Genomic DNA, 25,734 nt, shown 5'->3' with positions numbered 1-25,734 from the left:
CTTGTCTGATGTCATGTAGTCAGTGTGCGCGGAGGTAAGTATCACGTGTGATTCGTGATGGTAATACAAAGAAGGACCACTGAGTCCAGAAACGGGCGGCCATCTTAGCTCAGTCTCAGTCATTGTGAATACTAAAGGTAAATGGTCGCCATCTTGGACTAAAGTTGAGTTAACTAACACACTATCCAAAACCACTCAGGGTGAGATGGTGATCAGAAATGCCCACTTGAGTACAAAAAGGTATGTGTGCGAGATAACAGCGGGAATCCTGGACCATTCTCGGGTCATTAGAAAGTCACTTCCCCTGTAATAAGTATCGCTCACTCATGCAGACAATCCTTTTCTGCAATGGAAATCACGAGTTGGCTAAACTGGCCCAGGGAATGTCATCATTGAGTCCCCTGCTGTCAGTGGATAGTCTGTGGACCCATCTCTGTTCAATCTTGAATAGAGCTTTTTGCGTGATCTCTGGGTGTGCTTCCAATATCAGCCATTTGATGGAATCAGGGGAATGGTTATGGTCCTTGAAATGTGTGTACATCTTGGTCGCAACCCTCTGGCGTCGGATGTTACTCCTGTGCTCTGTGATGCGAATGTTTGCCATCCGTAATGTCCTGCCTACATATTGCAGGCCACAAGGGCAGGTGATCATGTATATTCAGTGCGTAGTTTTGCAATTGGTGTGTCTATTAATTTTCCATTGAAAGGTTTCCGATAAGGACACTTCTTTTGTGGTAATGGTAAAGCGAAACACTGTACATGAACCACACGGGTAGTGGCCGGTGACTGGAGGCAAATCCCAAAGTTGTCTTTGGTCTGTGTGGTCTGTGTGCTTGCCTTGTATTCATTTTGTGACCCTCACATATTTTTGCCTGTTATATTCCCTGATGTGTGACCCTAGTGTCTCTCAGGTGCCAGTCTCTTTTTATGCACTTCATTCCTTTGATACGTCAGTCCCATCCACTCTTGGCCCTCGCCTCTTATGCTACTCACCCCCTCATCTCCGCTCCCCTCTTATGTCCATCACACACCTGTGGTGTCGTTCGTTATTATGTGCACCTAATTCCTTAGTTTCTGCTTGTTGTACCTCATTCACACCTTGTGTTCCTCCCATCCTGATTCTTTTATTATTATGTTGCTTGTTTTGTACAGCTCATGGCTACCTAAAAAGGTTTCCCAGTGCTAGGCTCATTGCGGGTTATGGCTCAATCCAAGGTGCTGTCTATGGAAAATGTAGATTTAAAAGGGTTCCAGGGGTTGAAATAGCCATGTTTTAATCAATTTGCGAAACAAGGGAACTGAATGGCACTCTCTCAATGTTAGAGGTGGATCGTTCCAAAGTTTAGGTCCTAGAAAAGAGAATGCTTATCCTCCTTGGCAAGATATTCTAATTCTGGGAGTTACGGCCAACCTAAGGATACTTGAACGCAACAAGCGTGCAGGTGAATACCAGGACACCAGGGATCTGAGGTAAAACGGTCTCATGTTTGATAGACATTTGTGCATGTAGCATGGAGCCTTGAATTGCACACGCCGTTCGATAGGCAACCAGTGGAGGTCGCGTAGCATACTGGTGTGGAGGTGAACTCGGGAGGGTGAAGCAAAAGAAGTGCAGCAGCATTTTATACAATCTGGAGGCATTTGAGTAATGTTTTTCCCACCCTCAGGTATAGGACATTCCCATTGTCCAACCTAGAAATAACTACGGCCTGGCCTTCGGTTCTCTGGGCAGAGGAAGCCAGACAGTTGAGAATCTTTCAGAGCCATTTCCTGATGCCAAAACAAGTGGCTGCTACCTTGTTGATCTGATGGCCCATGATAAGTTTGTCATTAGGCCAAACTCCAAGGTTCTTTACGACTGGTACTGGGCTGGGGAGGTTATCCATGGTCATGGCCACCTGTAGGTTCCACAGGCGTTAGGGAGATTGCCAACCAACAGGACCTTGGTCTTTTCTCCGTTTAATATCATGGAGTTGGCACTCATCCATGACGAGACTTATTTAAGAGCTTGTATAGCGCACAGCTACCCCCATCTGGGGTGTCCCGGTGCTTGCGGATACAGTGAAAGGTGAAGACAAGTTAGAGTTGTTGATCCTTAGTTTGCTAAGGGAGGCTGAAGAGACAAGTGTTCAGAGCCTTCCGGAAGATGAGCTCCGATTTGGCTTTTCTGATGTGATCGGGCATGGAGTTCCATAAGGTCGCAGTTTTGACGGAAAAGGACCGTCCTCCAATTCTGGATTTAGAAAAATGGGGGATGACGAGGCACTCATGATTATTAGATGTTAGGGTCCTAGACTGATGGTATTTGCGAACTCTCTTCTTTAGGTATTGCGGGCCAGTATCATTGAGTGCTCTGTATGCAAGAGTTAGTGCCTTAAGTTAGAGACTTGGGGGAGGCAAGTATTAAGACCCTGCGCATTCTGAATGTCCGCGGCTGACGGAGATACTACAATTTGCAGGGGGAAAGGGGCAAAAGCACTCTGATCAAGAGCATGTGTGCTCACCATGGGATGGTGTCTTCCCCGAGTAAACTAGAATTGTATCTTACGCTAGATATGCTGGTGTTGCACAGAAAGGTTCTAACATACTTTCGGTTGAATATGTTTCGTCAACCTTTAGAGGGTTGGCATAGATCCTCTGATTCCACACCTGTTCATGTGAAATGGGTGCCGCACAAGACACTTTACATATTACCCTTATTTGTCATAGGTGGGCGTTTTTACTACGTAAGTATTTTTTTACTATTGAATTTGGATCAAGCTAAGCCAGCACTACTATATTTCCAGTTTTTAGGGAATTTTAATGTTATTATGTCCCTAATTTTTTATCTTGTGTGTATCGTGTTAATCTATGAATTTTAAAGTGATACTGTGTACTGATTTTTATTGGATTTGTACTTTTATGATTTGCTTAGTCAAAATGAATAAAGTTAGTTTGATTAATTGATACTACAATTTTGACTATCCACCGCAGTTTTCCACTATCTCTGCTAATGGTCTTACATACAAGTGAAAGAGCAGTGGACTCAAAGTGGACCCCTGAAGCACATCTGAGTTTAAGGGGTGGAATTGTGACCTGTGATGGTGGACCTGGAAGTTGCGATCATGCAGGAAGGGTTTGGGCAGGATAGGGCAGTGTCCCGTACTCCCTCTGCCTCTAATCTTTATGTGAGCGCGTTGTGATTTACCATGTCAAATGCTGCACTGAGGTCCAACGGGATCAGAGCAGCAGCACTGTTGGACAGGCCACACGAAGGGCTTGCTCCCTCCCCGCATGACAGGGCCCAAGCCCCGGCCCGCCAGGTGTTACCCACAAGAATCACCCGCACCCCGTCTCCCGACGGAACTCCTGCCCCCGAACCTCCATGTATCACGGGACCGAACCACCACCGGCTCCCCCGGCCGGATCAAGCCGCCATCTTGGGGCCTGCGCCACGAGGCCGCGTGGCCTCCACCCGACCCTAACCCTGGGCCTGGCCGGCCCCGACATCCCGGCACCACCATCCACCCAGGAGGTGAACGGACCACTTGGCAGGTCAATGGGAGAACGAAGCGTCAAGGGCTCTCCCCCGCCAGGTGCCGATCGCCTCCAGCTCCCCCAGGCGCTGGCTCCACCCCCTGCTGGGTGTCTGGACACCTTCATCCCGGACCCTCCGACCTCCAAGTGCGAGGGTCCGGACATCAAAGGGCGCCAGTCCTATAACTAGGGCAGCTCCGGAGCAGGAAGATAGTTGTATCCTGGAGTCGAGAGACACCGAGAGAACTCAGCCTTGACGGACTACTGGCGCTGCCGTAGCCCTGCCTTGGGAACTATCGACCTGCCTGCTGGCGCTGCCGCGGCCTTCTGCAACATCCATCCTCATCGGGACCTGCTGGCGCTGCCGCGGTCCGTTGTAACAACCATCTTCACCGGGACCTGCTGGCGCTGCCGCGGACCGTGTATCGACCATCTTCACCAGGACCTGCTGGCGCTGCCGCGGACCGTGTATCGACCATCTTCACCGGGACCTGCTGGCGCTGCCGCGGACCGTGTTTCGACCATCTTCACCGGGACCTGCTGGCGCTGCCGCGGCCCGTCCAAGCGAGAACACCGAGCTCGAGGATTGTGAGCTATCCACCATACCACCTCAACTACCAGACTGGTAACCAGACTGTCCCGCTACCCCCTTTTCCCCATCCTGAGAAACTTGAATCGAGGGGACCCCTGAGTCCAGACCTCCCTGTACCTTTTCATCGTACCTTAAGAAATTGCCTATAAAGAACGCTAAATCTTCTCCTGGTGTGGTGTCTGTCTGTGGGGGGGAAGTTATTTATCTGTACGATCGCTGGAGACGGCTCTCCCCGGAGACCTCTCCCCTTGTCCTCGGCCGACCCTCCCGGTCCGTCTAACATTGGTGGCCAGCGGCGCGATCCGAATCAACGCGTAATCGTACAGAGTGTAGCTCACCCCACGACAAAACCACGATGTCAGCCAAAGATAGCGGTTCCACTGAAAAGTTCCAAATGGATAAGTTGGAAGAATATAGCCACCGCGAACTTAAACAATTCTGCATGGAACTAGGCATTGCTACCACCGGCCTGAGTACCAAAGACGATTTGAAGCGCGCCCTTGAGTCGTGGGCAGAAACCGGGGTCGCCGGATCCTCCGACCAAAACAGTGTCACACCAGAGGGGAACGCCACGGCTCCCGAGGAGCGGGGAACGGGCCTCTCGCAGGAGGAGATCCAAGAAAGAGAAAGAACCCGATTACATGAGTTGGAAATGGCACGACTCAAGATGGACGGTGAACTAAAGTTAGCCGAGCAGAAACTAAATCTAGAACATCTGCGGCTCCGAGAAGAACGGGAAGAAAAACAGAGACAGAGAGAGCTCGAGGAAAAAAGAATAACACTCGAACACGAGCGCAAACTGGCGGAAATAGAACTTCGGAAACAGAATAAAGAACCGGGGGTGCCTGAGCGACCGCACACCCCGGGAGCAACCGAGAAAAAAGTCCACATCCCCAAGGATGTTGTCCGAGAGTATGTCCGAGAGGACGACATACAACAGTGGTTCAAAGCCTACGAGATCGCCATGACCTCCCACCGGATCGACCGGAGTGATTGGGGAGCCGGCCTATGGGGGAGGTTCGTCAACGAAGGCCGCGATGCCCTACTGCAGCTCCCAGATCACCAGATGTCATCCTACGACCACATGAAGGCTGCCCTCCTCACCCGCTACGGACTCACACCCGAGATGTACCGCCAGAGGTTCAGAGACTGCACCCGGATCCCGGGTACAACTTAGGTGGAATACGTCAACTATTTCAGCCGAGCCTTCGAGGGTTGGATCAAGGGAAGCCACGTAACGACCTACGAGCAACTCTTTAATCTTATGGTATGGGAGCACCTGTCGAACAACTGCTTCGTCGAGCTCAGGCAGCACCTCCTCGACAGTAAATTGACTGACCCACGGCAACTCGCCGCCGAAGCTGACCGATGGGAAAGCACCCGAGTGGGCCGGAGAGGGCCACACGAGCAAAACCGAAACAACCAAGGTCAGCACCGTCCCCGAGGAGGAGGAGGAGGCCAGGGGCGAGGGAGAGACACCATCCCGGCCACACCCGCGGCCAGCACCCCGCCCCCGGCCGGCCGGGGCAACCCTCCGATGCGACCCGGGTTCCGAGCCAACGTCACGTGCCACCGATGCCAGCGAGTCGGCCACTACGCCAATGACCCGAGCTGCCCGCAGAACCAAACACCAAAGCCCCGCCAGGTAGCTGCCGCCGCCCTGGGGGAAGAACGAATATCCGAGGAACAGGAAGAATATGAGCCGGCCCAGCAAGAGTGGGAACCGGCCGCCATGGTTCTAGCGTGCCTAGGGGGAAAAGACATGGTCCCGCGGGCTCCCCTACCCGCCAACACCCGGAAATATGGCCAGTGGGTGACCATTAATGGGAGTCGGGCCGAAGCCTTACGTGACACAGGCGCCAGTGTGACGGCTGTCCGCTGTCACCTGGTGAAGCCCGAAAAGATCCTGCCGAACATTCTCTGCCCCGTCCGCTCAGCCGACAATTCCGAAAGTCTGTGTCAAATGGCCTGCGTCCCCTTCGAATGGGGAGGGGTCTCCGGCCTGTTGAAGGTGACGGTCCGGGATGATGCCCCCGTGGACTGCCTCCTGGGGAATGACCTTGAGAGTTCCCCGTGGGCCGCCGTCGAAAGAAGAGAGCACCTGGGGATGCTGGGCCTCCCGGACTGGGCCTGCATAACCACCCGGTCCATGGCCGCCCGTGCCGTCCCCCGACCAGAAGAACCAGAATGGCCAGCACCTCCGCCCCCGGTCGCACCAGTAGAGGACAACGACGGTGCCGACCCCCCAGAACCAACGGCCGAAGGGGTCGCTCAACCCCAGGACCTTCCCGGCCTGGCTCAGTGGCGTCAAGAAGGGGGGCCCACCCAAGAACAATTCCGCCAGGAGCAAAAAACCTGCCCCTCCCTCGAGGGACTCCGCCGGCAAGCCAGCGCCCAGAGCGCAGGGGACTCCACCGGAACTCATTGGGTCTATTGGGATAACGACCTGCTATACAGCGAACAAAGAATCGCGGAGATAGGGGCCAGTCGAGTGCTGGTGGTACCTCTCCGCTTCAGAGACTTCCTACTAACTCTGGCCCACGATGTCCCCCTGGCTGGACACCTGGGCCAGGACAAAACCTACAGTCGCCTAGTGACCCACTTTTTCTGGCCGAAGATGCGGAACGACGTCCTTAACCACTGCCGGTCCTGCCCCACGTGCCAGGCCAGTGGGAAGAGCGGCCGTAAGCTAAAAGCCCCTCTGCAACCCTTCCCAGTGGTCACCACCCTGTTCGAGAGGGTAGGGATAGACATTGTGGGGCCCCTGGACCCCCGCACGGCACAAGGACATAGGTTCATCCTGGTACTGGTGGACCACGCCACCCGCTACCCCGAGGCGGTGCCCCTACGAACTGTAACAGCTCCGGTGGTTGGCCGGGCCCTAATGGGGATCTTCTCCCGGGTGGGCTTCCCCCGAGAAGTCGTCAGCGACCGAGGCACGAACTTTATCTCAAAATATATGAAGTCCCTCTGGCAACAGTGCGGGGTCACCTACCGATTCACGACCCCCTATCACCCCCAAGGGAACGGACTAGTGGAGCGATTCAACCGCACCCTCAAGGGGATGATTGGGGGATTGGAAGAGCCCCTCCGTCGCCAGTGGGATGTACTACTCCCGTGCCTCCTCTTCGCCTATCGAGAAGTTCCCCAGGAGTCCCTCGGCTTTAGCCCTTTCGAACTCCTGTATGGGCACCCTGTGCGAGGGCCCCTCAGCCTAGTCAAAGAAGGTTGGGAGATGGCCCCCCTAAAGACCCCTCCAGACGTCCTCAAGTACCTCCTGGCCCTACGCAATCAGACCCGGCGCTTCAGGGAGATGGCCAAGGCGAACCTCGAGGCCAGTCAGGAGGACATGAAAAAATGGTACGATCAAAATGCCTCCTCCGTCGAGTTCGAACCTGGTCAACAAGTGTGGGTGATGTCCCCCACCGAACCATGTGCCTTGCAAGATAAGTGGACGGGGCCCTTCAAAGTGGTCGAGCGCAAAATCCCCGTCACTTACCTCATCGACATGGGGACCCCCCAGAACCCCCTTCGGGTCCTCCACACCAACAGACTCAAACCGCACTTTGTGCGCTCAGAACTCAGCCTCCTGATGGCTACGGACAGTGGGGCGGAGGAAGACTCCGAGACCCTCCCGGATCTCCTGAAGACTCAGGAGAACGACGGTTCCGTGGACGGGGTCCGGCTCTCCGATGCCCTCACCCCAGAGCAACGCCAGGGCTGCCGGGACCTCCTGCTGCGGTTCGCTACACTGTTCTCCCTCACCCCCGGGATCACCCCTTGGTGCTTGCACGACGTGGATACCGGGGACAGTCCCCCTATCCGACACCGGGCCTACCGCGTGCCAGATCGGGTACGGGCCTGCATCCAAGAGGAAGTGGCCAAAATGCTCACGATCGGGGTCATCGAGCCCTCGGACAGCCCCTGGGCCAGCCCGGTTGTACTGGTCCCCAAAGCCGCTGCCCCCGGCACCACTCCTGAACTGAGATTCTGCGTCGACTACTGGGGCTTGAACGCTGTCACCCGGACCGACGCTCATCCTATCCCCCGAGCGGATGAATTGATCGACCGGCTGGGGGCCGCCCGCTACCTCAGCATCTTCGACCTAACAGCGGGCTACTGGCAGATCGGTCTCACACCCCGGGCCCAGGAGCGGTCCGCCTTCTCTACCCCCGATGGCCACTACCACTTCAAGGTCATGCCCTTCGGCATGAAGAATGCCCCTGCTACTTTTCAACGTCTAGTGAACCAGGTCTTGGCGGGGCTCGAAGAGTTCAGCGCCGCCTACCTGGACGATATCGCTGTGTACAGCCGCCACTGGTCCGACCACCTCCTCCACCTCCAAGAGGTCCTGCAGGCCCTCCAGCGGGCCGGCCTCACGATTAAGGCCGGCAAATGCCAAATTGGTCAAGGGTCCGTGACCTACCTCGGGCACCAGGTGGGAAGCGGGCTGGTGGCCCCGCTGCAACTTAAAATTGCTGCCATCCAGTCCTGGCAGCCCCCCGTCACCCAGACCGACGTCCGAGCCTTCTTGGGGCTCACCGGCTACTACCGGCGGTTCGTGAGGGACTACGGCAGCATCGTGGGGCCCCTCACGGGTCTCACGTCCAAAAACCAGCCGAAGCGGATTAACTGGACCCCCGACTGTCAAGCGGCCTTCGAAAAGCTGAAGGCCGCCCTGTGCACCGCCCCTGTGCTCCAGGCCCCCGATTACAGTCGGGAATTCATTGTACAGACAGACGCCTCCGACCACGGCATCGGAGCGGTTCTTTCCCAGCTGAACCCCGAGGGTCATGACCAGCCGGTGGCCTTCATCAGCAGACATCTCCTGGCCCGAGAACAGCGCTGGAGCACGATCGAGAGGGAGGCCTTCGCAGTGGTGTGGGCCCTCAAAAAGCTCCGGCCCTATCTCTTCGGTACCCACTTCCGGGTACAAACCGACCATCGACCCCTGCAGTGGCTGATGCAGATGCGGGGGAGAACCCAAAACTATTGCGCTGGTCCATCTCCCTGCAGGGAATGGACTTCACCGTGGAACATCGACCGGGCCAAGACCACGGCAACGCAGATGGCCTGTCACGCTTTTTCCGCCTCGACGAGGAGAGTCCCCAGGAAGATGCGTGACTCTCCCCGCCTTCAGCTGGGGGGGACGCATGTTGGACAGGCCACACGAAGGGCTTGCTCCCTCCCCGCATGACAGGGCCCAAGCCCCGGCCCGCCAGGTGTTACCCACAAGAATCACCCGCACCCCGTCTCCCACGGAACTCCTGCCCCCGGACCTCCATGTATCACGGGACCGAACCACCACCGGCTCCCCCGGCCGGATCAAGCCGCCATCTTGGGGCCTGCGCCACGAGGCCGCGTGGCCTCCACCCGACCCTAACCCTGGGCCTGGCCGGCCCCGACATCCCGGCACCACCATCCACCCAGGAGGTGAACGGACCACTTGGCAGGTCAATGGGAGAACGAAGCGTCAAGGGCTCTCCCCCGCCAGGTGCCGATCGCCTCCAGCTCCCCCAGGCGCTGGCTCCACCCCCTGCTGGGTGTCTGGACACCTTCATCCCGGACCCTCCGACCTCCAAGTGCGAGGGTCCGGACATCAAAGGGCGCCAGTCCTATAACTAGGGCAGCTCCGGAGCAGGAAGATAGTTGTATCCTGGAGTCGAGAGACACCGAGAGAACTCAGCCTTGACGGACTACTGGCGCTGCCGTAGCCCTGCCTTGGGAACTATCGACCTGCCGGCTGGCGCTGCCGCGGCCTTCTGCAACATCCATCCTCATCGGGACCTGCTGGCGCTGCCGCGGTCCGTTGTAACAACCATCTTCACCGGGACCTGCTGGCGCTGCCGCGGACCGTGTATCGACCATCTTCACCGGGACCTGCTGGCGCTGCCGCGGGCCGTGTTTCGACCATCTTCACCGGGACCTGCTGGCGCTGCCGCGGCCCGTCCAAGCGAGAACACCGAGCTCGAGGATTGTGAGCTATCCACCATACCACCTCAACTACCAGACTGGTAACCAGACTGTCCCGCTACCCCCTTTTCCCCATCCTGAGAAACTTGAATCGAGGGGACCCCTGAGTCCAGACCTCCCTGTACCTTTTCATCGTACCTTAAGAAATTGCCTATAAAGAACGCTAAATCTTCTCCTGGTGTGGTGTCTGTCTGTGGGGGGGAAGTTATTTATCTGTACGATCGCTGGAGACGGCTCTCCCCGGAGACCTCTCCCCTTGTCCTCGGCCGACCCTCCCGGTCCGTCTAACAAGCACCACCTCTATCTAATTGATGCTTCTAGAACCCAGTAATACAGAGGAGAGCAAATTCGATGCTATGGTCTGCTCGAAACCCGGATTGCAAAGGGTGGAGTAGGCCATCAAGTTCCGTGTGCACTGTGAGTTGTTGGTTCATGCGATTCTCCAACACTTTGGATAAAATGGGTAACAGAGATACGTGTCCCTAATTTGACCAGGTGACTGGATCCAGCTTGGGTTTTTTTTTCAATAGGGGGTAACCAAAGCCATTTTCCAAGTTTTGTGAACAATGCCCTCCAGCAATGATAAGTTCATCAGTTGGATAAGCTGCATCGAAGCGGGGTGGGAGAGCTTGCCATGTACTGCAGGGGCGACAATGTCCAGTGCTGATGCTTTTTAAATGGGTTCAAGGAGCGCCATAAAAGAAGGTACATCTAAGGGCTGTGACCTATGCATCGTGCTGGCTACATTAGGGAGAGATGTTTGACTGCTAACCTCACCTGTGATGGAAACAGCAGCCTGGATATCTGCCACTTTTTTTTAAGGAAAAAGCCGGCTAATTCATCTCTCTGAAGTTGTGAGAGGAGGCGACTTCTGCGATGCTGGTGGGGTCCGAGAGTTTTAACTACCTGGAAGAGTGTTTTAGAGCAGTTTTGGTTTGCAGCAATTTTAACAACAAGTTTTTGGGTAGCGTTTTAAAGCTGGTTTTTAGTTTTTCTTGTCCTCATTACTGTAGGTTTTATGACACACCCTGTCTAGCTGTTTGCACGACTTTTTCTTTTTGTTTGAGGAATCATTGTTCCATGGGGCCGGGGAAAGGATTCTATGGTGCTTTTTAGTGGAGATGGGATTTAAAGTGTCCAAGGAGGACCCGAGCCAGGAGTCTATTGAGCTACTGAGTTAGACAGCAGAGGGGGGGATATGCTTCTAGTATACAATTCCACATGGGGACATTCAATTTTGACCAGCTGCTACAGTAGGAGTCTGAGTGGTTACCACAGGTCTGAGGCCTTATATCTTTTGAGAGCGTGAAAGGGACGTCAAAACGATCAGGCCACGTCATAAGTAAAGGAGCGTCTGACTGCAGGCTCCTCAAGTTAGTAAATATAGGGTCCAGCTTTGTGAGTGGGAGAGTTATTGATCAGCTGGATTTCCAGGGCCATAAAGTCTTCGCACTGCTATAAGATTTATTATCAAAATGGATCTTGAGATCGCCCAGCATTGTATCTCTGAAGTATGTATCATCTTGCGCCATTTCCTCTGTTATCCCTGTTTCATGTTCTTAATTCTTCTCACATGACCCTCTAATCTTGTCTTTTGTGTCCCATGCCCCCTCTTGTGTGAGTCACATACTCTTCTGTGTCGCTCTTATACCATTTTGTGTCCTTTAATTACCCTCATATCTCCTCATGTGCTTTATGCCTCATGTGTGCCTCCCGTGGCCCCTTGTGCCACTCACATCCCTCCCACACCTCGGTCTCTCAGGCGTGCTCTTATGTCCATGACCTCTATTGCAAGCCCCTTGCAATCTCTAGCACACATCATTTCCTCTTCAGTTTCCCTCCTGTCTCCTGCTGTTGCTTACTTCCACCTTCGGTCTGCCTGCATCTCCTCCATCTCGCACTTGTTTCCTCGTACGCCATTTGGTCTCCCATCACATGTCTGTCACTTCCCATTTATGTACATGTAAATGTCCAGTATTTGTAAAGCGTGAACAATTGCCTAAGGGTGTCAAGGCACTGGGGGTCGTCAGGGAGATTAAGTGAACTATTGCCCAGAGTCACATGGTGCTGAGCTGAGCTGCCGACGGCGCCGGGGATCGAACCGCAAGTCCCCGGGTTCTGGAGTCAGCTGCCCTGGCCTCTGCGCCACATTAATGTGCATCGTGCCCACCTTTTTGTAGTTTGCGTATTCCTATGTCATTCACATCCCCTCTTGTGTTCCACAAATCACCTCATTTCTCCCTTCGTGCTCCTCACAGCCGCTCCGGGGATGTCGTAGAGTATCTTCTGAAGAGCCAGTGGTTTGTCCGATGTGCAGAGATGGCCGAATCTGCCTCACAGGTGAGACATCGATCATGAACATATGTACAACACGCATGACACTTCAAGAAAATATCTGCGTAGCCAATGATGCACCCACAACAGAACGTGAAGACACCTTACAAGCCAATCTTAGGTTAATATTTGTCGGAAAGGATATTTAACATTTTCCACCCCAAAATAAAATCTTTCTTTTGATAACTTTATTTCGGTCGGAGACCATAAAAGCACAGGTAAAATATATACATAGAAGATGAAATACATAAATATTTAAGCACCTAGGTTAAGAAGTTATTAAACAAGAAGTTATCAAGAGAGACATAAGAAACAATTCAATTCATCAATATTAAAAACAGTTAACAGTTAATCAGGGCAGACCTCCTCCACCACATACCATATAAAAAACGAGAGACAGAAAACACGATGGGGGGTGAGGTGTCCTATCTTAAAATCCTGCAGGCTTGGGCACATTGTTTTAGGCCCAAATTTCTACACAATGGTGCCAACCAAGATCTACGTATTGCACTATAAGCAGGGCAAAAGAATAAAACGTGGATCATATCTTCTTTACTTTCATTGCAAACTGGGCAGATTCCCTCTCCTCGTCCAGCCCATTTGGAAATCAATGCCCCAATCGGGAGACAACCATGCCTTAATTGTGTATATAACTTTTTTGCCATTGGGGGTTGAATCAAATCTAGGAAGTCCTCCCTCCTGGGCACAAATTTTATTTGCAGAAATTCTATGGTCAACCTACCCATTACTGACGAGCGGTGCAGCATACTTAGATTGCCTGTCTAAGTAGGGCCAGTAACTCAGTTCTCCGCACTGCTAGGCAACTTTCCTCTAGGGTCTCCCACAATTGAGGCAGGCCTATTTGATGTACAACAGCTTTAATGTGGGATAGCCAGGGTATATTTCTGCTCTTCAGCTGGTCCCAAATTGCAGAGAACTCAGCTCTATAGTCACCAAGTTCGGGTGCTGTCCACAGCCTTCTCCAATACAGGAGGGGTCGAATCTGTAGGAGTTCAGAGATAGGCTCTAGACCTAGATCTAATCTCAGAGGTATAAGCGGAGTGCTCTGGGGGAGCCCAAGCAAGTTCCTAATGAATGTGTGCTCAACCTGGGGACCCCAACCGAAGTCTTCAGTCAGGGTAACACCCAGATATACAAAAGTTCTAACCCTTTCAAGTGAGATACCATTTAAAACTGGGCTGGGGCGGGTGCGTTTCGGGGGACCGAAGATCATGAACTTCGTCTTTTCTAGGTTGATCTCAAGTCCCCGCGAAGCGCAGAATGATACAAAACCGTCCAGTACCCTCTGGATGCCTGTAGAAGTTCGAGACAACAATAGGGTGTCGTCTGCGAACATCAAAGCAGGCACCCGTACGGACGTCAGCCGAGGGGCATCGCTATCCCGAACAGTATCTAGCTCACCCACCAGGCCATTTATGTAGAGGCTAAAGAGCGTAGGGGCCAGGGCGCAGCCCTGGCGCACTCCTCTAGTTACAGGGAAGCGGTCCGATAGTTCCCCATTCTTCCCGCATCTAACCTGGGCATAATTCCCTTCGTGAAAGCGCTTCAGGACGTCTAATAGGTAGGGCGGAATGTCTAGTTCTTTCAAGACCCTCCATAGATTTTCCCAGGGCACAAGGTCAAAGGCGGCCCGTAAATCTACGAAGACCAGGTAGAGGCTACCACCATCAATACTTACAGACTTCCAATAAAGGACCTGTAGCCTAAAGAGCTGGTCCAGGGTCGAGATCCCAGATCTAAAACCAGCCTGGAGGGTAGTTATTATTTCATTCTCATCAGCCCACCTGAGTATTCTATCCAGAAGGATCCGGCCCATGAGTTTCTGGGTAGTATCCAAAAGACTTATCGGCCTATAATTTGAGGGGACTAAGGGGCAACCCTTTTTAAAAATGGGAACAATCTCGGCCCCTGCCCAGGTGTCCGGCAGTTTGGCTCCCAGCAAAACCGCATTGAACAATACGGCTAGGTACGGCGCCCAAATTTTAGGTTGGGAACGGAAGAGATCACCTGGTACTTTATCAAGGCCTGGTGCTTTATTAGGAAGCTGCCTAGCAATTGCAGATTCAACTTCCTTAACTGAGATACTCTCGACACTTCCAGGGGCCTGCCTCACCCCAGCATCCAAATGACCTGTCTGAACTCCGCAGTCCGAGGCCCCCCGCAGTCGATACTCGTGCGGGAGGTCTAGGGCCGGGGGAGCACAGAGAGGATCATCTGGTTGTAATGTCGTAGCCCTATTCAAATGTTCAGGTATAACAACCAAAGGAGAAGTGTAAAGTGCGGCGAAATGTGCCTCCCAGACTGAGGAAGCAATATTTGGTAAAAACGATTCCCCACTATCTCTCGTGGCAAAGTTTACCAATGCCCAAAATAGTTTAGCATCCTTTGACACTAGGGCATCCCTCAATTTTTTCCACCTATCTTCTTCCCATTCTATCTTGCCCCTAGATAGTTCCTTCTTATACATCTGCCTAGTAGCCCTGATATTCACTTTATTTTTTGATTTAATTGCTGCAAGAAGCTCCTTTTTTGATTTTCTGCAGGCATCGTTAAACCAGGGGTGGGTTTTCAGCACACACCTCTTGGGTCTGCCTACAGGATTAAAAACCTCCCCCAAAACCGTAACTAGTTGTTTGTGTATTTCCAATGCCTGCAGTTGTCCAGTTGGATCACCCATCTGGACTATAAAGGGTATTACAATTTGGCGAGCTGTGAGGGTGACTCTACCAGATGGGGCCATTTCACCCTCCTTCTATTATTGGTTAATACGAAGGGGGGCATTGCCATAGCAGATTTGGGTTCAGGGTTAGTTAGTCCAGAGGACCCTGGGTTAAAAGTTAAGACCAGGGCATTGTGGTCACTGTCCTGTCTTTTTTCTATTCTAAAATCCTTCAGCTTATCCCAATTTTTGGCTTCTACCATTACATAGTCAATGATGGATGTTTTATTAGCCCGATTAAATATTTCTATTGCTGGGCGGTCAGGGTCCACTCTCCCATTGCACGCCCGCAGGGATGTTGCAAGGGAGAGGGATTTTACTTGTAACACCAAGGGTGTCCAGGCTCTAACTGAGGCGATATTAGGATCCGGGATGTGCCATAGCACATCTACTTCATCCTGTTCGCCCAGCTCAACACTTCCCAGCGGTTCGAATTGGCAGTTAAAGTCCCCACCAAGAATTATAGCAGTAGAGGGGTCTAATCCCAAAATAAAAGAGCCCAAATCTTTAATTGTGTCTGATTCTTGGCCATTTCTAGTTGGTCTCGAGTAAACATTTATTAATGCTACTGGTGGGTTATTTGGAGGTTTTAATAAGACACACTGGACATCCAGGGATTTTGTTGGAATTTGTGTTGCCTGGATTCCCAAATGTGTGCCTATCCAAATTGATAATCCACCAGATGGGCGGCCTTTACCTGTGGACACTGCCAAAATATCGAAAGTAGCAAAAGTCGGGCTGGAACTCTTTTCCAGTGCCCAGGTCTCTTGCATTAGGCAAATATCATATTTTGCCATAAAAGCGGCCCACACCGGAGTATGTAATTTGTTTTTTAGGCCGGCTATGTTCCATGAGACCAGTTTTAGACAACCTTCCACCAAATTTTCAGAGCCCTCAATTGCCGTACTCCCTCTAATGCTAGCCCTTTCCACAGGTATCTGATCAGTTTTTAAATTCTCCCTAGGGGTTGATGGTAAAACATTTCCCTCTATTGTCCCTACCCAACTAGAAGCTTCATTGGTGACTTGTGGAATTTGGTTTCCACCTAATCTGAGTCAGTCCACCTCTTCCAATACGCTAAACCTGTTCCAATGCGGTTGTAGCGGAAAGAGGGGGGCATGGGTAGACCTACCTTCCCTAAATGTCCCCCCATTTTCCGGGTTATAGAATGGAAGGTGGCACCCCCTGTTATCAAACCTGCCTCTGGGGCGGTATGATTCCAAACTAGGGGTAGGATAAAAATATGAGAGATGCATTGGGCATATTTGAGTGTTTTGCCTATAGGGAGGAGTACTGCAAATATTCTCAACAACAGAGGCATCCCTGAAATTCAAAATTATTACATCGCCTGCTACTGTCTTTGGGTCCCTCCCAATCCAACCCACTCTTCTGGCCAGCAGAATTTCACCTGAAGCATTCGCTGGCAAAGATCTATTTACCGTGAGCCACTGAATGCACTTGTTTTTTAACTCATCCTGCCTTTCTCTTTTCCCCTCAGTTAAGGGTGGTACTCCTACAAGTGCAACAACATATGGTTGGGCTTCAGGGGGTAGATTAAATTGTTGGCAACTGTTGGGGAGTAATTCTTAATGTTGCATTGCTTTTTATGGGTGAAATAATTTTATCCCCCTTTTCACCTTCCTTTGCCTTAGTTGGAACTTTATCTACAGTACTTGCCAGATTTCCTGCAGTTTGACTGCTCTTTTTCTGGAAGCCAGTACTAAGTGAAGCTTGCGATGGAACAGGTGTGGGTTTTTGAGTACCTAACGTTGCTCCTACGTTGGTAGTCTGTGCTGAGGGAATATTATTTCCAGCTGTTATGTTACAAGGGGCATTATGTAGTAAAGCTTCAGTAGCAAGGGGTGCAGGGGTTCTTCGTAATTTGGCTGACTCAGTTGACCCTCCTCCCCTAGTATTCATAATGGAAATGAGTTTGTCAAGTTTTGATACCAGAGGCTTAAGTTGAGTAACAATTGTCCGTTCCAAGGATGCTTGTAAGTCCGAAACCATATTAGCGACCCAGCATGGTATTCCTGACGTAGAATCAGCTACATTACTGGATGGGGTCACCAGATCGTGATTGGTAGGCTTATTTTTACTCGGTTTGTTTGGGATATTTGCTCTCTTATTCCTAGGGCAAGGCTTACATACATCTAGCCTTTTCTCTGGAAAAGGAGGGGTCAAAGTAATGGGGCGATCTTAGGGGTCTATAGGAGTTTCTGCAGGCAACTGAGTACAGGGCAGATCTACATAGGATGAGGTCATATAGGAGCTAACCTCTAACGCATCGGTCATGGTAATTGAAATGTCTCTTTCCTGAGTTGGCATACATAGTGATGGTGTAATAGATAGCCGTCTCTCTGTGTTCTCAATGGCATTTGCCACAACGCCAATGGTCTGTTGCAGCATTTTGTCAATGGCGGTCAAAGTAGGTAAAGGTTGAGAGTCTGCTGTCAGCAACTTAGTGTATGACCGTGTGGCTGGGGTTTTAGTTTTAACTTTCTTGCCCCGATTGATCATTTTTAAAAATTTAAAACACAAAAGATATAATACAAATATGACGGGAAACCAAACACTATCGCGCAATAGACTCGTTTTTTCAGGGAGTTAACAAGTATCTAAACAAAATGGTTAAATATAAAACACTCTATGCATAGCATATGGCTTAGTGGTACATATAATGACAATGAATTATAATCCATGACACATCAATAAAGGGGGAATCCGGACTAACCCAATGTCAGCAACCAAGAGATGTGGCCCTGCCCGGCCTCCTTCGGCCTTTGACGGGCAAGGACGGGCCCGCCCTTGGCCCGGGCTTTGCCCGGGCGAGCCCGCGCGCGTCCCGCGCTGCGGGGGGCCCTCTTCGAGTTTATGGGCCTTAGCGCACTCTGATGACGCTCTCCGTGCGCCACGCGATGCCCCCTGGGTAGTGTAGGCGCTAGGGAAGCCGTTCCCCTCACGGCGCTGGCGCTAGCAAATGGCCACAGGTTTTGAGAGGCCCACAGCAGGAGCAAAGATCACCGGCCGTTCCCCTCACGGCGTGTCCAAGGTCAAAGTCAGGTATGTCGCGTCCCGCGCTGCGGGGGGCGCTCTTCGAGTTTATGGGCCTTAGCGCACTCTGATGACGCAATCCGTGCGCTACGCGATGCCCCCTGGGTAGTGTAGGCGCTAGGGAAGCCGTTCCCCTCACGGCGCTGGCGCTAGCAAATGGCCACAGGTTTTGAGAGGCCCACAGCAGGAGCAAAGATCACCGGCCGTTCCCCTCACGGCGTGTCCAAGGTAAAAGTCAGGTATGTCGCGTCCCGCGCTGCGGGGGGCGCTCTTTGAGTTTATGGGCCTTAGCGCACTCTGATGACGCTCTCCGTGCGCCACGCGATGCCCCCTGGGTAGTGTAGGCGCTAGGGAAGCCGTTCCCCTCACGGCGCTGGCGCTAGCAAATGGCCACAGGTTTTGAGAGGCCCACAGCAGGAGCAAAGATCACCGGCCGTTCCCCTCAAGGCATGTCCAAGGTCAAAGTCAGGTATGTCGCGTAAGGCTAAATATCTTCAATACCTCTGACATTTGGCACAGATTTACCAAATCCTACAGATATTTCCACAGAAAATACATTAAATTCCTGAAAGTACAAACCCATTCTGATTTATACTTTGAGACAGTGTATAAAACCCTTTCTGTCCTTTCAAAAGTTTTTGAAACACTTTATACTTCTTCCAAAAACCTTTGAGAATTCCTTGCATGTGCAATAGGAAATTGACAAAATCCTGTATCTTTTCACAAACTGAATGGACAGAATCCTAGTTGTTCACATAAACTTTATTTAAATACTTGACTTCATTCCATCTACAGATTTGCAGAATCTTAAATTTTCACAAAAAATAACACACCTGATGTTTTGACAGAAATGGGTACTCTGCTTTTCCGAAAGAAAATATACAGAGGGCGTAACAATTTTAACAAAAATGTAAAGAATCATTTTCGTATAAAACAGATTAAATCCCTGATATGTGCTCAAACAATCTTATAGAACCTGTAAAAGTTTCATAGAATCATTTATAAACTACGCAAAATTGTAGACGAATGTACAGATCCTTGAAAAATCTCATAACCCTGTTATTTTGTGAAAATGCTCTCATTATGAATGTTTCTCTGCCACTGTCTTGTTTCTTTGAAGTGCACAGCACAGTCAGCAAGCCCTGTAGCCTCCTCTGGCAGAAGATTCTTTGGGTTTGAGATCTGTGATGAAGAGGGTCTTTCAAAAATGGAAACTCACATTCAACCCTGTAATTCAAGCCACCACAAAATCAAACCCAAATGATGTGTTATGAGGCAGAGGTACCTGCTCCTGTATGGTTTCAAGAAGTGAGGGTGAACCTACAGTGTCTTGTTGTGGACCTCACAGAATTGCAGCTGCTAGCCCATACGTTTCTGAGCTGACCCCAACTCTGGATGTTCAGACTATGCTGCTTGTGGGAACTGTAACGAGGGCTGGTGTTACAGTTCCGACAGCTCCACCATCAGCACATGAGCAGCGCCGTAGAACCACAAATCCACTTTACTAGACAAACACTAAGTCCACGCGGATTTATATAATAGCAGTTGGTGTGTCTCCGTAGCTCATGTGCAGAACAAAATCCAAGCTCAGTTTATGGTGGAACATTACTTTCTTGCCCAGACTGACCTCGAATGTAAATAAATTGTCCACCGTTTTGGGAAATCCAAGTGCCCCTCACCATGCTGTGCTTTGGGCCTCTCTAAACCACAACAACCCAAACTCATTCATGTACATGTAGGACAGGACCATGTACAAGAGATCTGTACTTCCAGGCAATCTCTCCCAGTCTTCACTCGCAGAGAGCCCTTAAAGTCTCTCACCACAAAACTATACTTTGAGAATCTTCCATAGCACAGCTTAGAAATCTGCGTGTTGTCGGTCGAGAGCGGGGTCTTCAGACAACGGTCTGAAGGCACTCAGGTAGGCGGTAAGGTCTTTATTTCATGTTAGGCCCTTTGCTTACAGTAACAGCAGGTAGTTCCTGTCAGGCCTCTACCCTCCCTTCAACTGTCCCCATCTCCTGGCTTCCACTTAACACCAGTGTTCTATGCATCATTCACCCTCAGCATTCCTGGTACCAGCTCGGACATTCATAGAATAGGGAGTCACAGGATACTATACTATGAATGTCTACAGGATATTTTATTGGGTTTCTGAGGGTCTTCTCCCAGGGTTACCTGCAGTTCTTAATCTGTTGTGCATTGAATTGTGAAGGGTCCGGAGGCTGCCTGCGTTGTCTCCAAGAGTCCGGGATGGCTGTGTTCTCTTCTCCTTCTTGCACGGTGTCTGCCCATGAGTGATTCTTGTTTCTTCCCTGCAGGCTGTGGACTCTGGTCGCCTGCAGCTCATCCCCAGTGTGCATGGAAAGATCTGGAAGAAGTGGCTGTCGGACATTAGGTAATGTTGATGCCTCCACCCACATGGATTATTGGCCTTCGTGTGAGTAATTGTTGCCAAGCGCTGAGGCTGCCGGATGGCTGCTTGAGATTGCATCCTCTCGCCCTCATCTGCCATGACCACTCGTGCAGCGCGGGGTGGAAGAACTTACTCTCCTGTCGTCACTCGGCAAGGCTTGTCCAGAGTCATTGAGAGACACCACCCAGTCCACTCACAAAACCAATATTCAGTAAAAATAAAGCAACTAAAGCGAAGAAATCCAGAACACAGATAGAGGACTTCAGTACTCTGTGATTTATGAGCAACGATTTTGAGCTAAAAACAAGAAGGGTCAGAGTGAAAAGAGGGAGCAGACAATGCTGCACGGCAAAGCACTTGGCAGTAATGTGAGATGGTGTCAAGGGAACAGAGAGGAGAGTAGGGAAGAAAAACAGAATTATGAGAGATTATCCTCTGTCCCCCGGGGGGCTGCCCTCCCTAGCGAGCCCCCGCTTACAAAAGACAAGGTGTTGTAGACACGAGCTCCCCGCCTGGGGCGGATGCGCCCGGAGAACACGGCAAACGCTTGACCTAGGCGCACTCTGTGCCATGCCGGATTTGCGCTGACACTTGGCGGCTGGGGAGGCGCGGCGCTGGTGGGACGGGTGCGCACCGCGTAGCACACTCATAACCATGAGCTACGAAACTGCACACTAGACTCGCCGGGCCTACACGCCGTCAGATATGCCGACGTGAGCTATACCGCAGCATCCTTGTCGCGCTTCAGCCTGCACTATGAGCACGACGCTGACGCTAAGCTGCCCGGAGGCCTTTCCACTTGGGATACTAGGGATGTCCTGTGAGAATCCAGATCAAGGCCTAGGTAGCTACCGGCACAGCCGCGGAGTGGGCTGAACCACAGCGCCATCCTCTATTGTTGACAACACACATCAGGGACACCACAAAACTACACCCGAAAAAGGAAAGAACCCCATGTACCAGATGGTTTGACAATGTACGCGTCTCGTTCCTGTATACACGTTAACCTGCACAACGCCGCCGGACCCCCGGGTTGCCGGCTGAATGGCTGTGTTTCACCATCAGGAAACGTGCGCTTTGTTTCACTGAATCGTCGCCTGGACGGTGACCGTACTTTGTAAGATGAAGCAACTGCACATAATAAAGGTTTTTAAAAAAAAAAAAAAAATGAGAGATTATCCTCTGTGAAACAAACACGTAGCTGGTCCAACCTTCACCCTCTTAAAATTAATATTTTGGTTTTAGATCTTAAGGTTTACTTTTGAGTGTTACAGGGCACCCTATCTTCCAAATGCAGCACTGCTGTACCATGCTATAGGATTGCTAAAGCACGTTGATGCCAGTAAGGTCATCTTGCTGCTGGCGGGTAGGACTGCACCCCTTGCACAGTACAAGTCTTGTTTACATGACTGACGCATATCCCATACTTCGCCTTGCAACAGTTATGTCCAGGGTATCTCAAGCCAAGATTTTCGCCTGCTTCTTGCTGGTTGTTGAGAGGGCAGGGGATTCGTACAAGTCCTGTAATATCTCTGTTTTTGTTCCTTCACTGCAGTGATTGGTGCGTCTCCCGGCAGCTTTGGTGGGGTCATCAGGTTCCCGCCTACATGGTTTCGAATTTGCAATCAAGTAACTTGCCACAGGTACAACTGCAGGAGCACTTGCTGTATCTATTGTGGGATGTGGGTAGAAGCGAATGTTGCACGAGTGTTGGCTACAGGTAGCCTGTGGGATGATGTTGGGGTGCGAGTTGCTATCCATGGGTATAATGTTGTAGGAGCAGTGTCCGCAGGCAGCCTGTGGGATGATGGTGGGGTGTGAGTTGCTATCCATGGGTATAATGTTGTAGGATTGGTGTCCGTAGGCAGCCTGTGGGATGATGTAGGGGTGCGAGTTGCTATCCATGGGTATAATGTTGTAGGAGCGGTGTCCGCAGGCAGCCTGTGGGATGATGGTGGGGTGCGAGTTGCTATCCATGGGTATAATGTTGTAGGATTGGTGTCCGTAGGCAGCCTGTGGGATGATGTAGGGGTGCGAGTTGCTATCCATGGGTATAATGTTGTAGGAGCGGTGTCCGCAGGCAGCCTGTGGGATGATGGTGGGGTGCGAGTTGCTATCCATGGGTATAATGTTGTAGGATTGGTGTCCGTAGGCAGCCTGTGGGATGATGTAGGGGTGCGAGTTGCTATCCATGGGTATAATGTTGTAGGAGTGGTGTCTGTAGGCAGCCTGTGGGATGATTTAGGGGTGCGAGTTGCTATCCATGGGTATAATGTTGTAGGAGTGGTGTCCGCAGGCAGCCTGTGGGATGATGTAGGGGTGCGAGTTGTTATCCATGGGTATAATGTTGTAGGAGTGGTGTCCGCAGGCAGCCTGTGGGATGATGTAGGGGTGCGAGTTGCTATCCATGGGTATAATGTTGTAGGAGTGGTGTCCGCAGGCAGCCTGTGGGATGATGTAGGGGTGCGAGTTGCTATCCATGGGTTTAATGTTGTAGGAGTGGTGTCCGCAGGCAGCCTGTGGGATGATGTAGGGGTGCGAGTTGCTATCCATGGGTATAATGTTGTAGGAGCGGTGGTCGCAGGCAGCCTGTGGGATGATGAAGGGGTGCGAGTTGCTATCCATGGGTATAATGTTGTAGGAGTGGTGTCTGCAGGCAGCCTGTGGGATGATGTAGGGGTGCGAGTTGCTATCCATGGGTATAATGTTGTAGGAGTGGTGTCCTCAGGCAGCCTGTGGGATGATGTAGGGGTGCGAGTTGCTATCCATGGGTATAATGTTGTAGGAGTGGTGTCCGCAGGCAGCCTGTGGGATGATGTAGGGGTGCGAGTTGCTATCCATGGGTTTAATGTTGTAGGAGTGGTGTCCGCAGGCAGCCTGTGGGATGATGTAGGGGTGCGAGTTGCTATCCATGGGTATAATGTTGTAGGAGCGGTGGTCGCAGGCAGCCTGTGGGATGATGAAGGGGTGCGAGTTGCTCTCCATGGGTATAATGTTGTAGGAGTGGTGTCCGCAGGCAGCCTGTGGGATGATGTAGGGGTGCGAGTTGCTATCCATGGGTTTAATGTTGTAGGAGTGGTGTCTGCAGGCAGCCTGTGGGATGATGTAGGGGTGCGAGTTGCTATCCATGGGTATAATGTTGTAGGAGTGGTGTCTGCAGGCAGCCTGTGGGATGATTTAGGGGTGCGGGTTGCTATCCATGGGTATAATGATGTAGGAGTGGTGGCCGCAGGCAGCCTGTGGGATGATGTAGGGGTGCGAGTTGCTATCCATGGGTTTAATGTTGTAGGAGTGGTGTCTGCAGGCAGCCTGTGGGATGATGTAGGGGTGCGAGTTGCTATCCATGGGTATAATGTTGTAGGAGTGGTGTCTGCAGGCAGCCTGTGGGATGATTTAGGGGTGCGAGTTGCTATCCATGGGTTTAATGTTGTAGGAGTGGTGTCCGCAGGCAGCCTGTGGGATGATGTAGGGGTGCGAGTTGCTATCCATGGGTATAATGATGTAGGAGTGGTGGCCGCAGGCAGCCTGTGGGATGATGTAGGGGTGCGAGTTGCTATCCATGGGTATAATGATGTAGGAGTGGTGGCCGCAGGCAGCCTGTGGGATGATGTAGGGGTGCGAGTTCCTATCCATGGGTATAATGTTGTAGGAGTGGTGTCTGCAGGCAGCCTGTGGGATGATGTAGGGGTGCGAGTTGCTATCCATGGGTATAATGTTGTAGGAGTGGTGTCTGCAGGCAGCCTGTGGGATGATGTAGGGGTGCGAGTTGCTATCCATGGGTATAATGTTGTAGGAGTGGTGTCCTCAGGCAGCCTGTGGGATGATGTAGGGGTGCGAGTTGCTATCCATGGGTATAATGTTGTAGGAGTGGTGTCCGCAGGCAGCCTGTGGGATGATGTAGGGGTGCGAGTTGCTATCCATGGGTTTAATGTTGTAGGAGTGGTGTCCGCAGGCAGCCTGTGGGATGATGTAGGGGTGCGAGTTGCTATCCATGTGTATATCGTTGCAAGAGCGCTGGCTGCAGCCACTGTGCCGAATGTTGTAGGAGCACCAGCTGAATCCAGAGTATTGAACAGCATGAGAGAGCTTGCTTCAGCCTTTGCTGGAAAGGTATTATATTGCTGCCTGCAGACAGTCTAGATTGATTGATTGATTGATGTGGAACTTGTATAGCGCATCTATCGCCCTGCGGGCATCTTGTCGCTTTTGACTAAGAACTACCTCGAAGGTGACAGAAGGAGGTCAAGAGGAAGACCTATCTTGATTAAACTTTAGGATATAGCCAGGTCTTAAGTCCCTTACGAAATTCAAGTAGGGAGGTACACTGTCGCAGCTTCGCAGGGAGCTTGTTCCACAGGCCAGATGCTACTGTGCTAAAGGATCTTCCGCCTACCCTAGTGCGCTTGAATCTCGGAATTACCAAAAGATCGGCTGTAGAAGAGCGAAGATGCCTGCTTGGTAAGTAGCGGGCAAACTTATCCTGTAGAGGGGCTGGGCCCAGTCCATGTATTGCTCTAAAGGTTAGGCATAAGGACTTAAAAACGATCCTTTCCCCCACGGGAAGCCAATGTAGGTCCCTTAATGCTCTGGCCGACGAGGAACAGCGTCGCCTGCCTAACACTAGCTTGGCAGCAGCTGACTGAATCCTCAACAATCCTTGGAGGATATACTGTGGAGCTCCCAGAAAAAGGGAGTTGCAGTAATCAAGTCTGCTTAATACCGTGCTGCGCACCACTGTAGCTCGCGACTCCCTAGGGAGCAGGGGGAGTATGCTCCGAAGTAACCGCAGCAGGGCAAAGCAGACGTTGGCAGTTTTACTTGCCTGAGACACCATTTGGAGGTCGTCATCAATGATCACCCCAAGGTTACGAACCTTCTTAACAGGTGTCAGGGGACCTTCCTCCGGAGTAAGGCGAAAATCGGGAGGGAGGTATTTGGGGATCCTGAAAGGCGAACAGAAGACCACCTCAGTTTTGCCGCTATTAAACTGAAGAGAATTCCTTCTGAGCCAGTTCATGGTCTGATTCATGCACTGATGGAAGCGGTCCATGGAAAGCGCGTCATCCCCCTCTAGAGAGAAGGCCAGTTGCGTGTCGTCGGCGTAATTCA

The 25,734-nt window shown here is 51.5% G+C and overlaps 1 protein-coding gene across 4 annotated transcripts in view; it reads left to right on the top strand.

Annotated features, from left to right (window-relative positions):
* Positions 1–25,734, top strand: part of VARS2 (valyl-tRNA synthetase 2, mitochondrial) — a 234,331-nt gene that overhangs the window by 132,782 nt on the left and 75,815 nt on the right. For all 4 annotated transcript variants that reach the window (XM_085613745.1, XM_085613770.1, XM_085613753.1 and 1 more), the window contains 3 exons: positions 12,340–12,421; positions 20,531–20,607; positions 22,181–22,268. In XM_085613745.1, the coding sequence (XP_085469871.1) occupies positions 12,340–12,421; positions 20,531–20,607; positions 22,181–22,268 (247 nt within the window). The remainder of the gene's footprint in view (positions 1–12,339; positions 12,422–20,530; positions 20,608–22,180; positions 22,269–25,734) is intronic.

Source organism: Triturus cristatus, chromosome 1_1 (assembly GCF_964204655.1).
Source record: "Triturus cristatus chromosome 1_1, aTriCri1.1, whole genome shotgun sequence".
Taxonomy (NCBI): domain Eukaryota; kingdom Metazoa; phylum Chordata; class Amphibia; order Caudata; family Salamandridae; genus Triturus; species Triturus cristatus.
The sequence above is the reverse complement of the archived record's forward strand: the minus strand, read 5'-3'. Positions and strand labels throughout refer to the sequence as shown.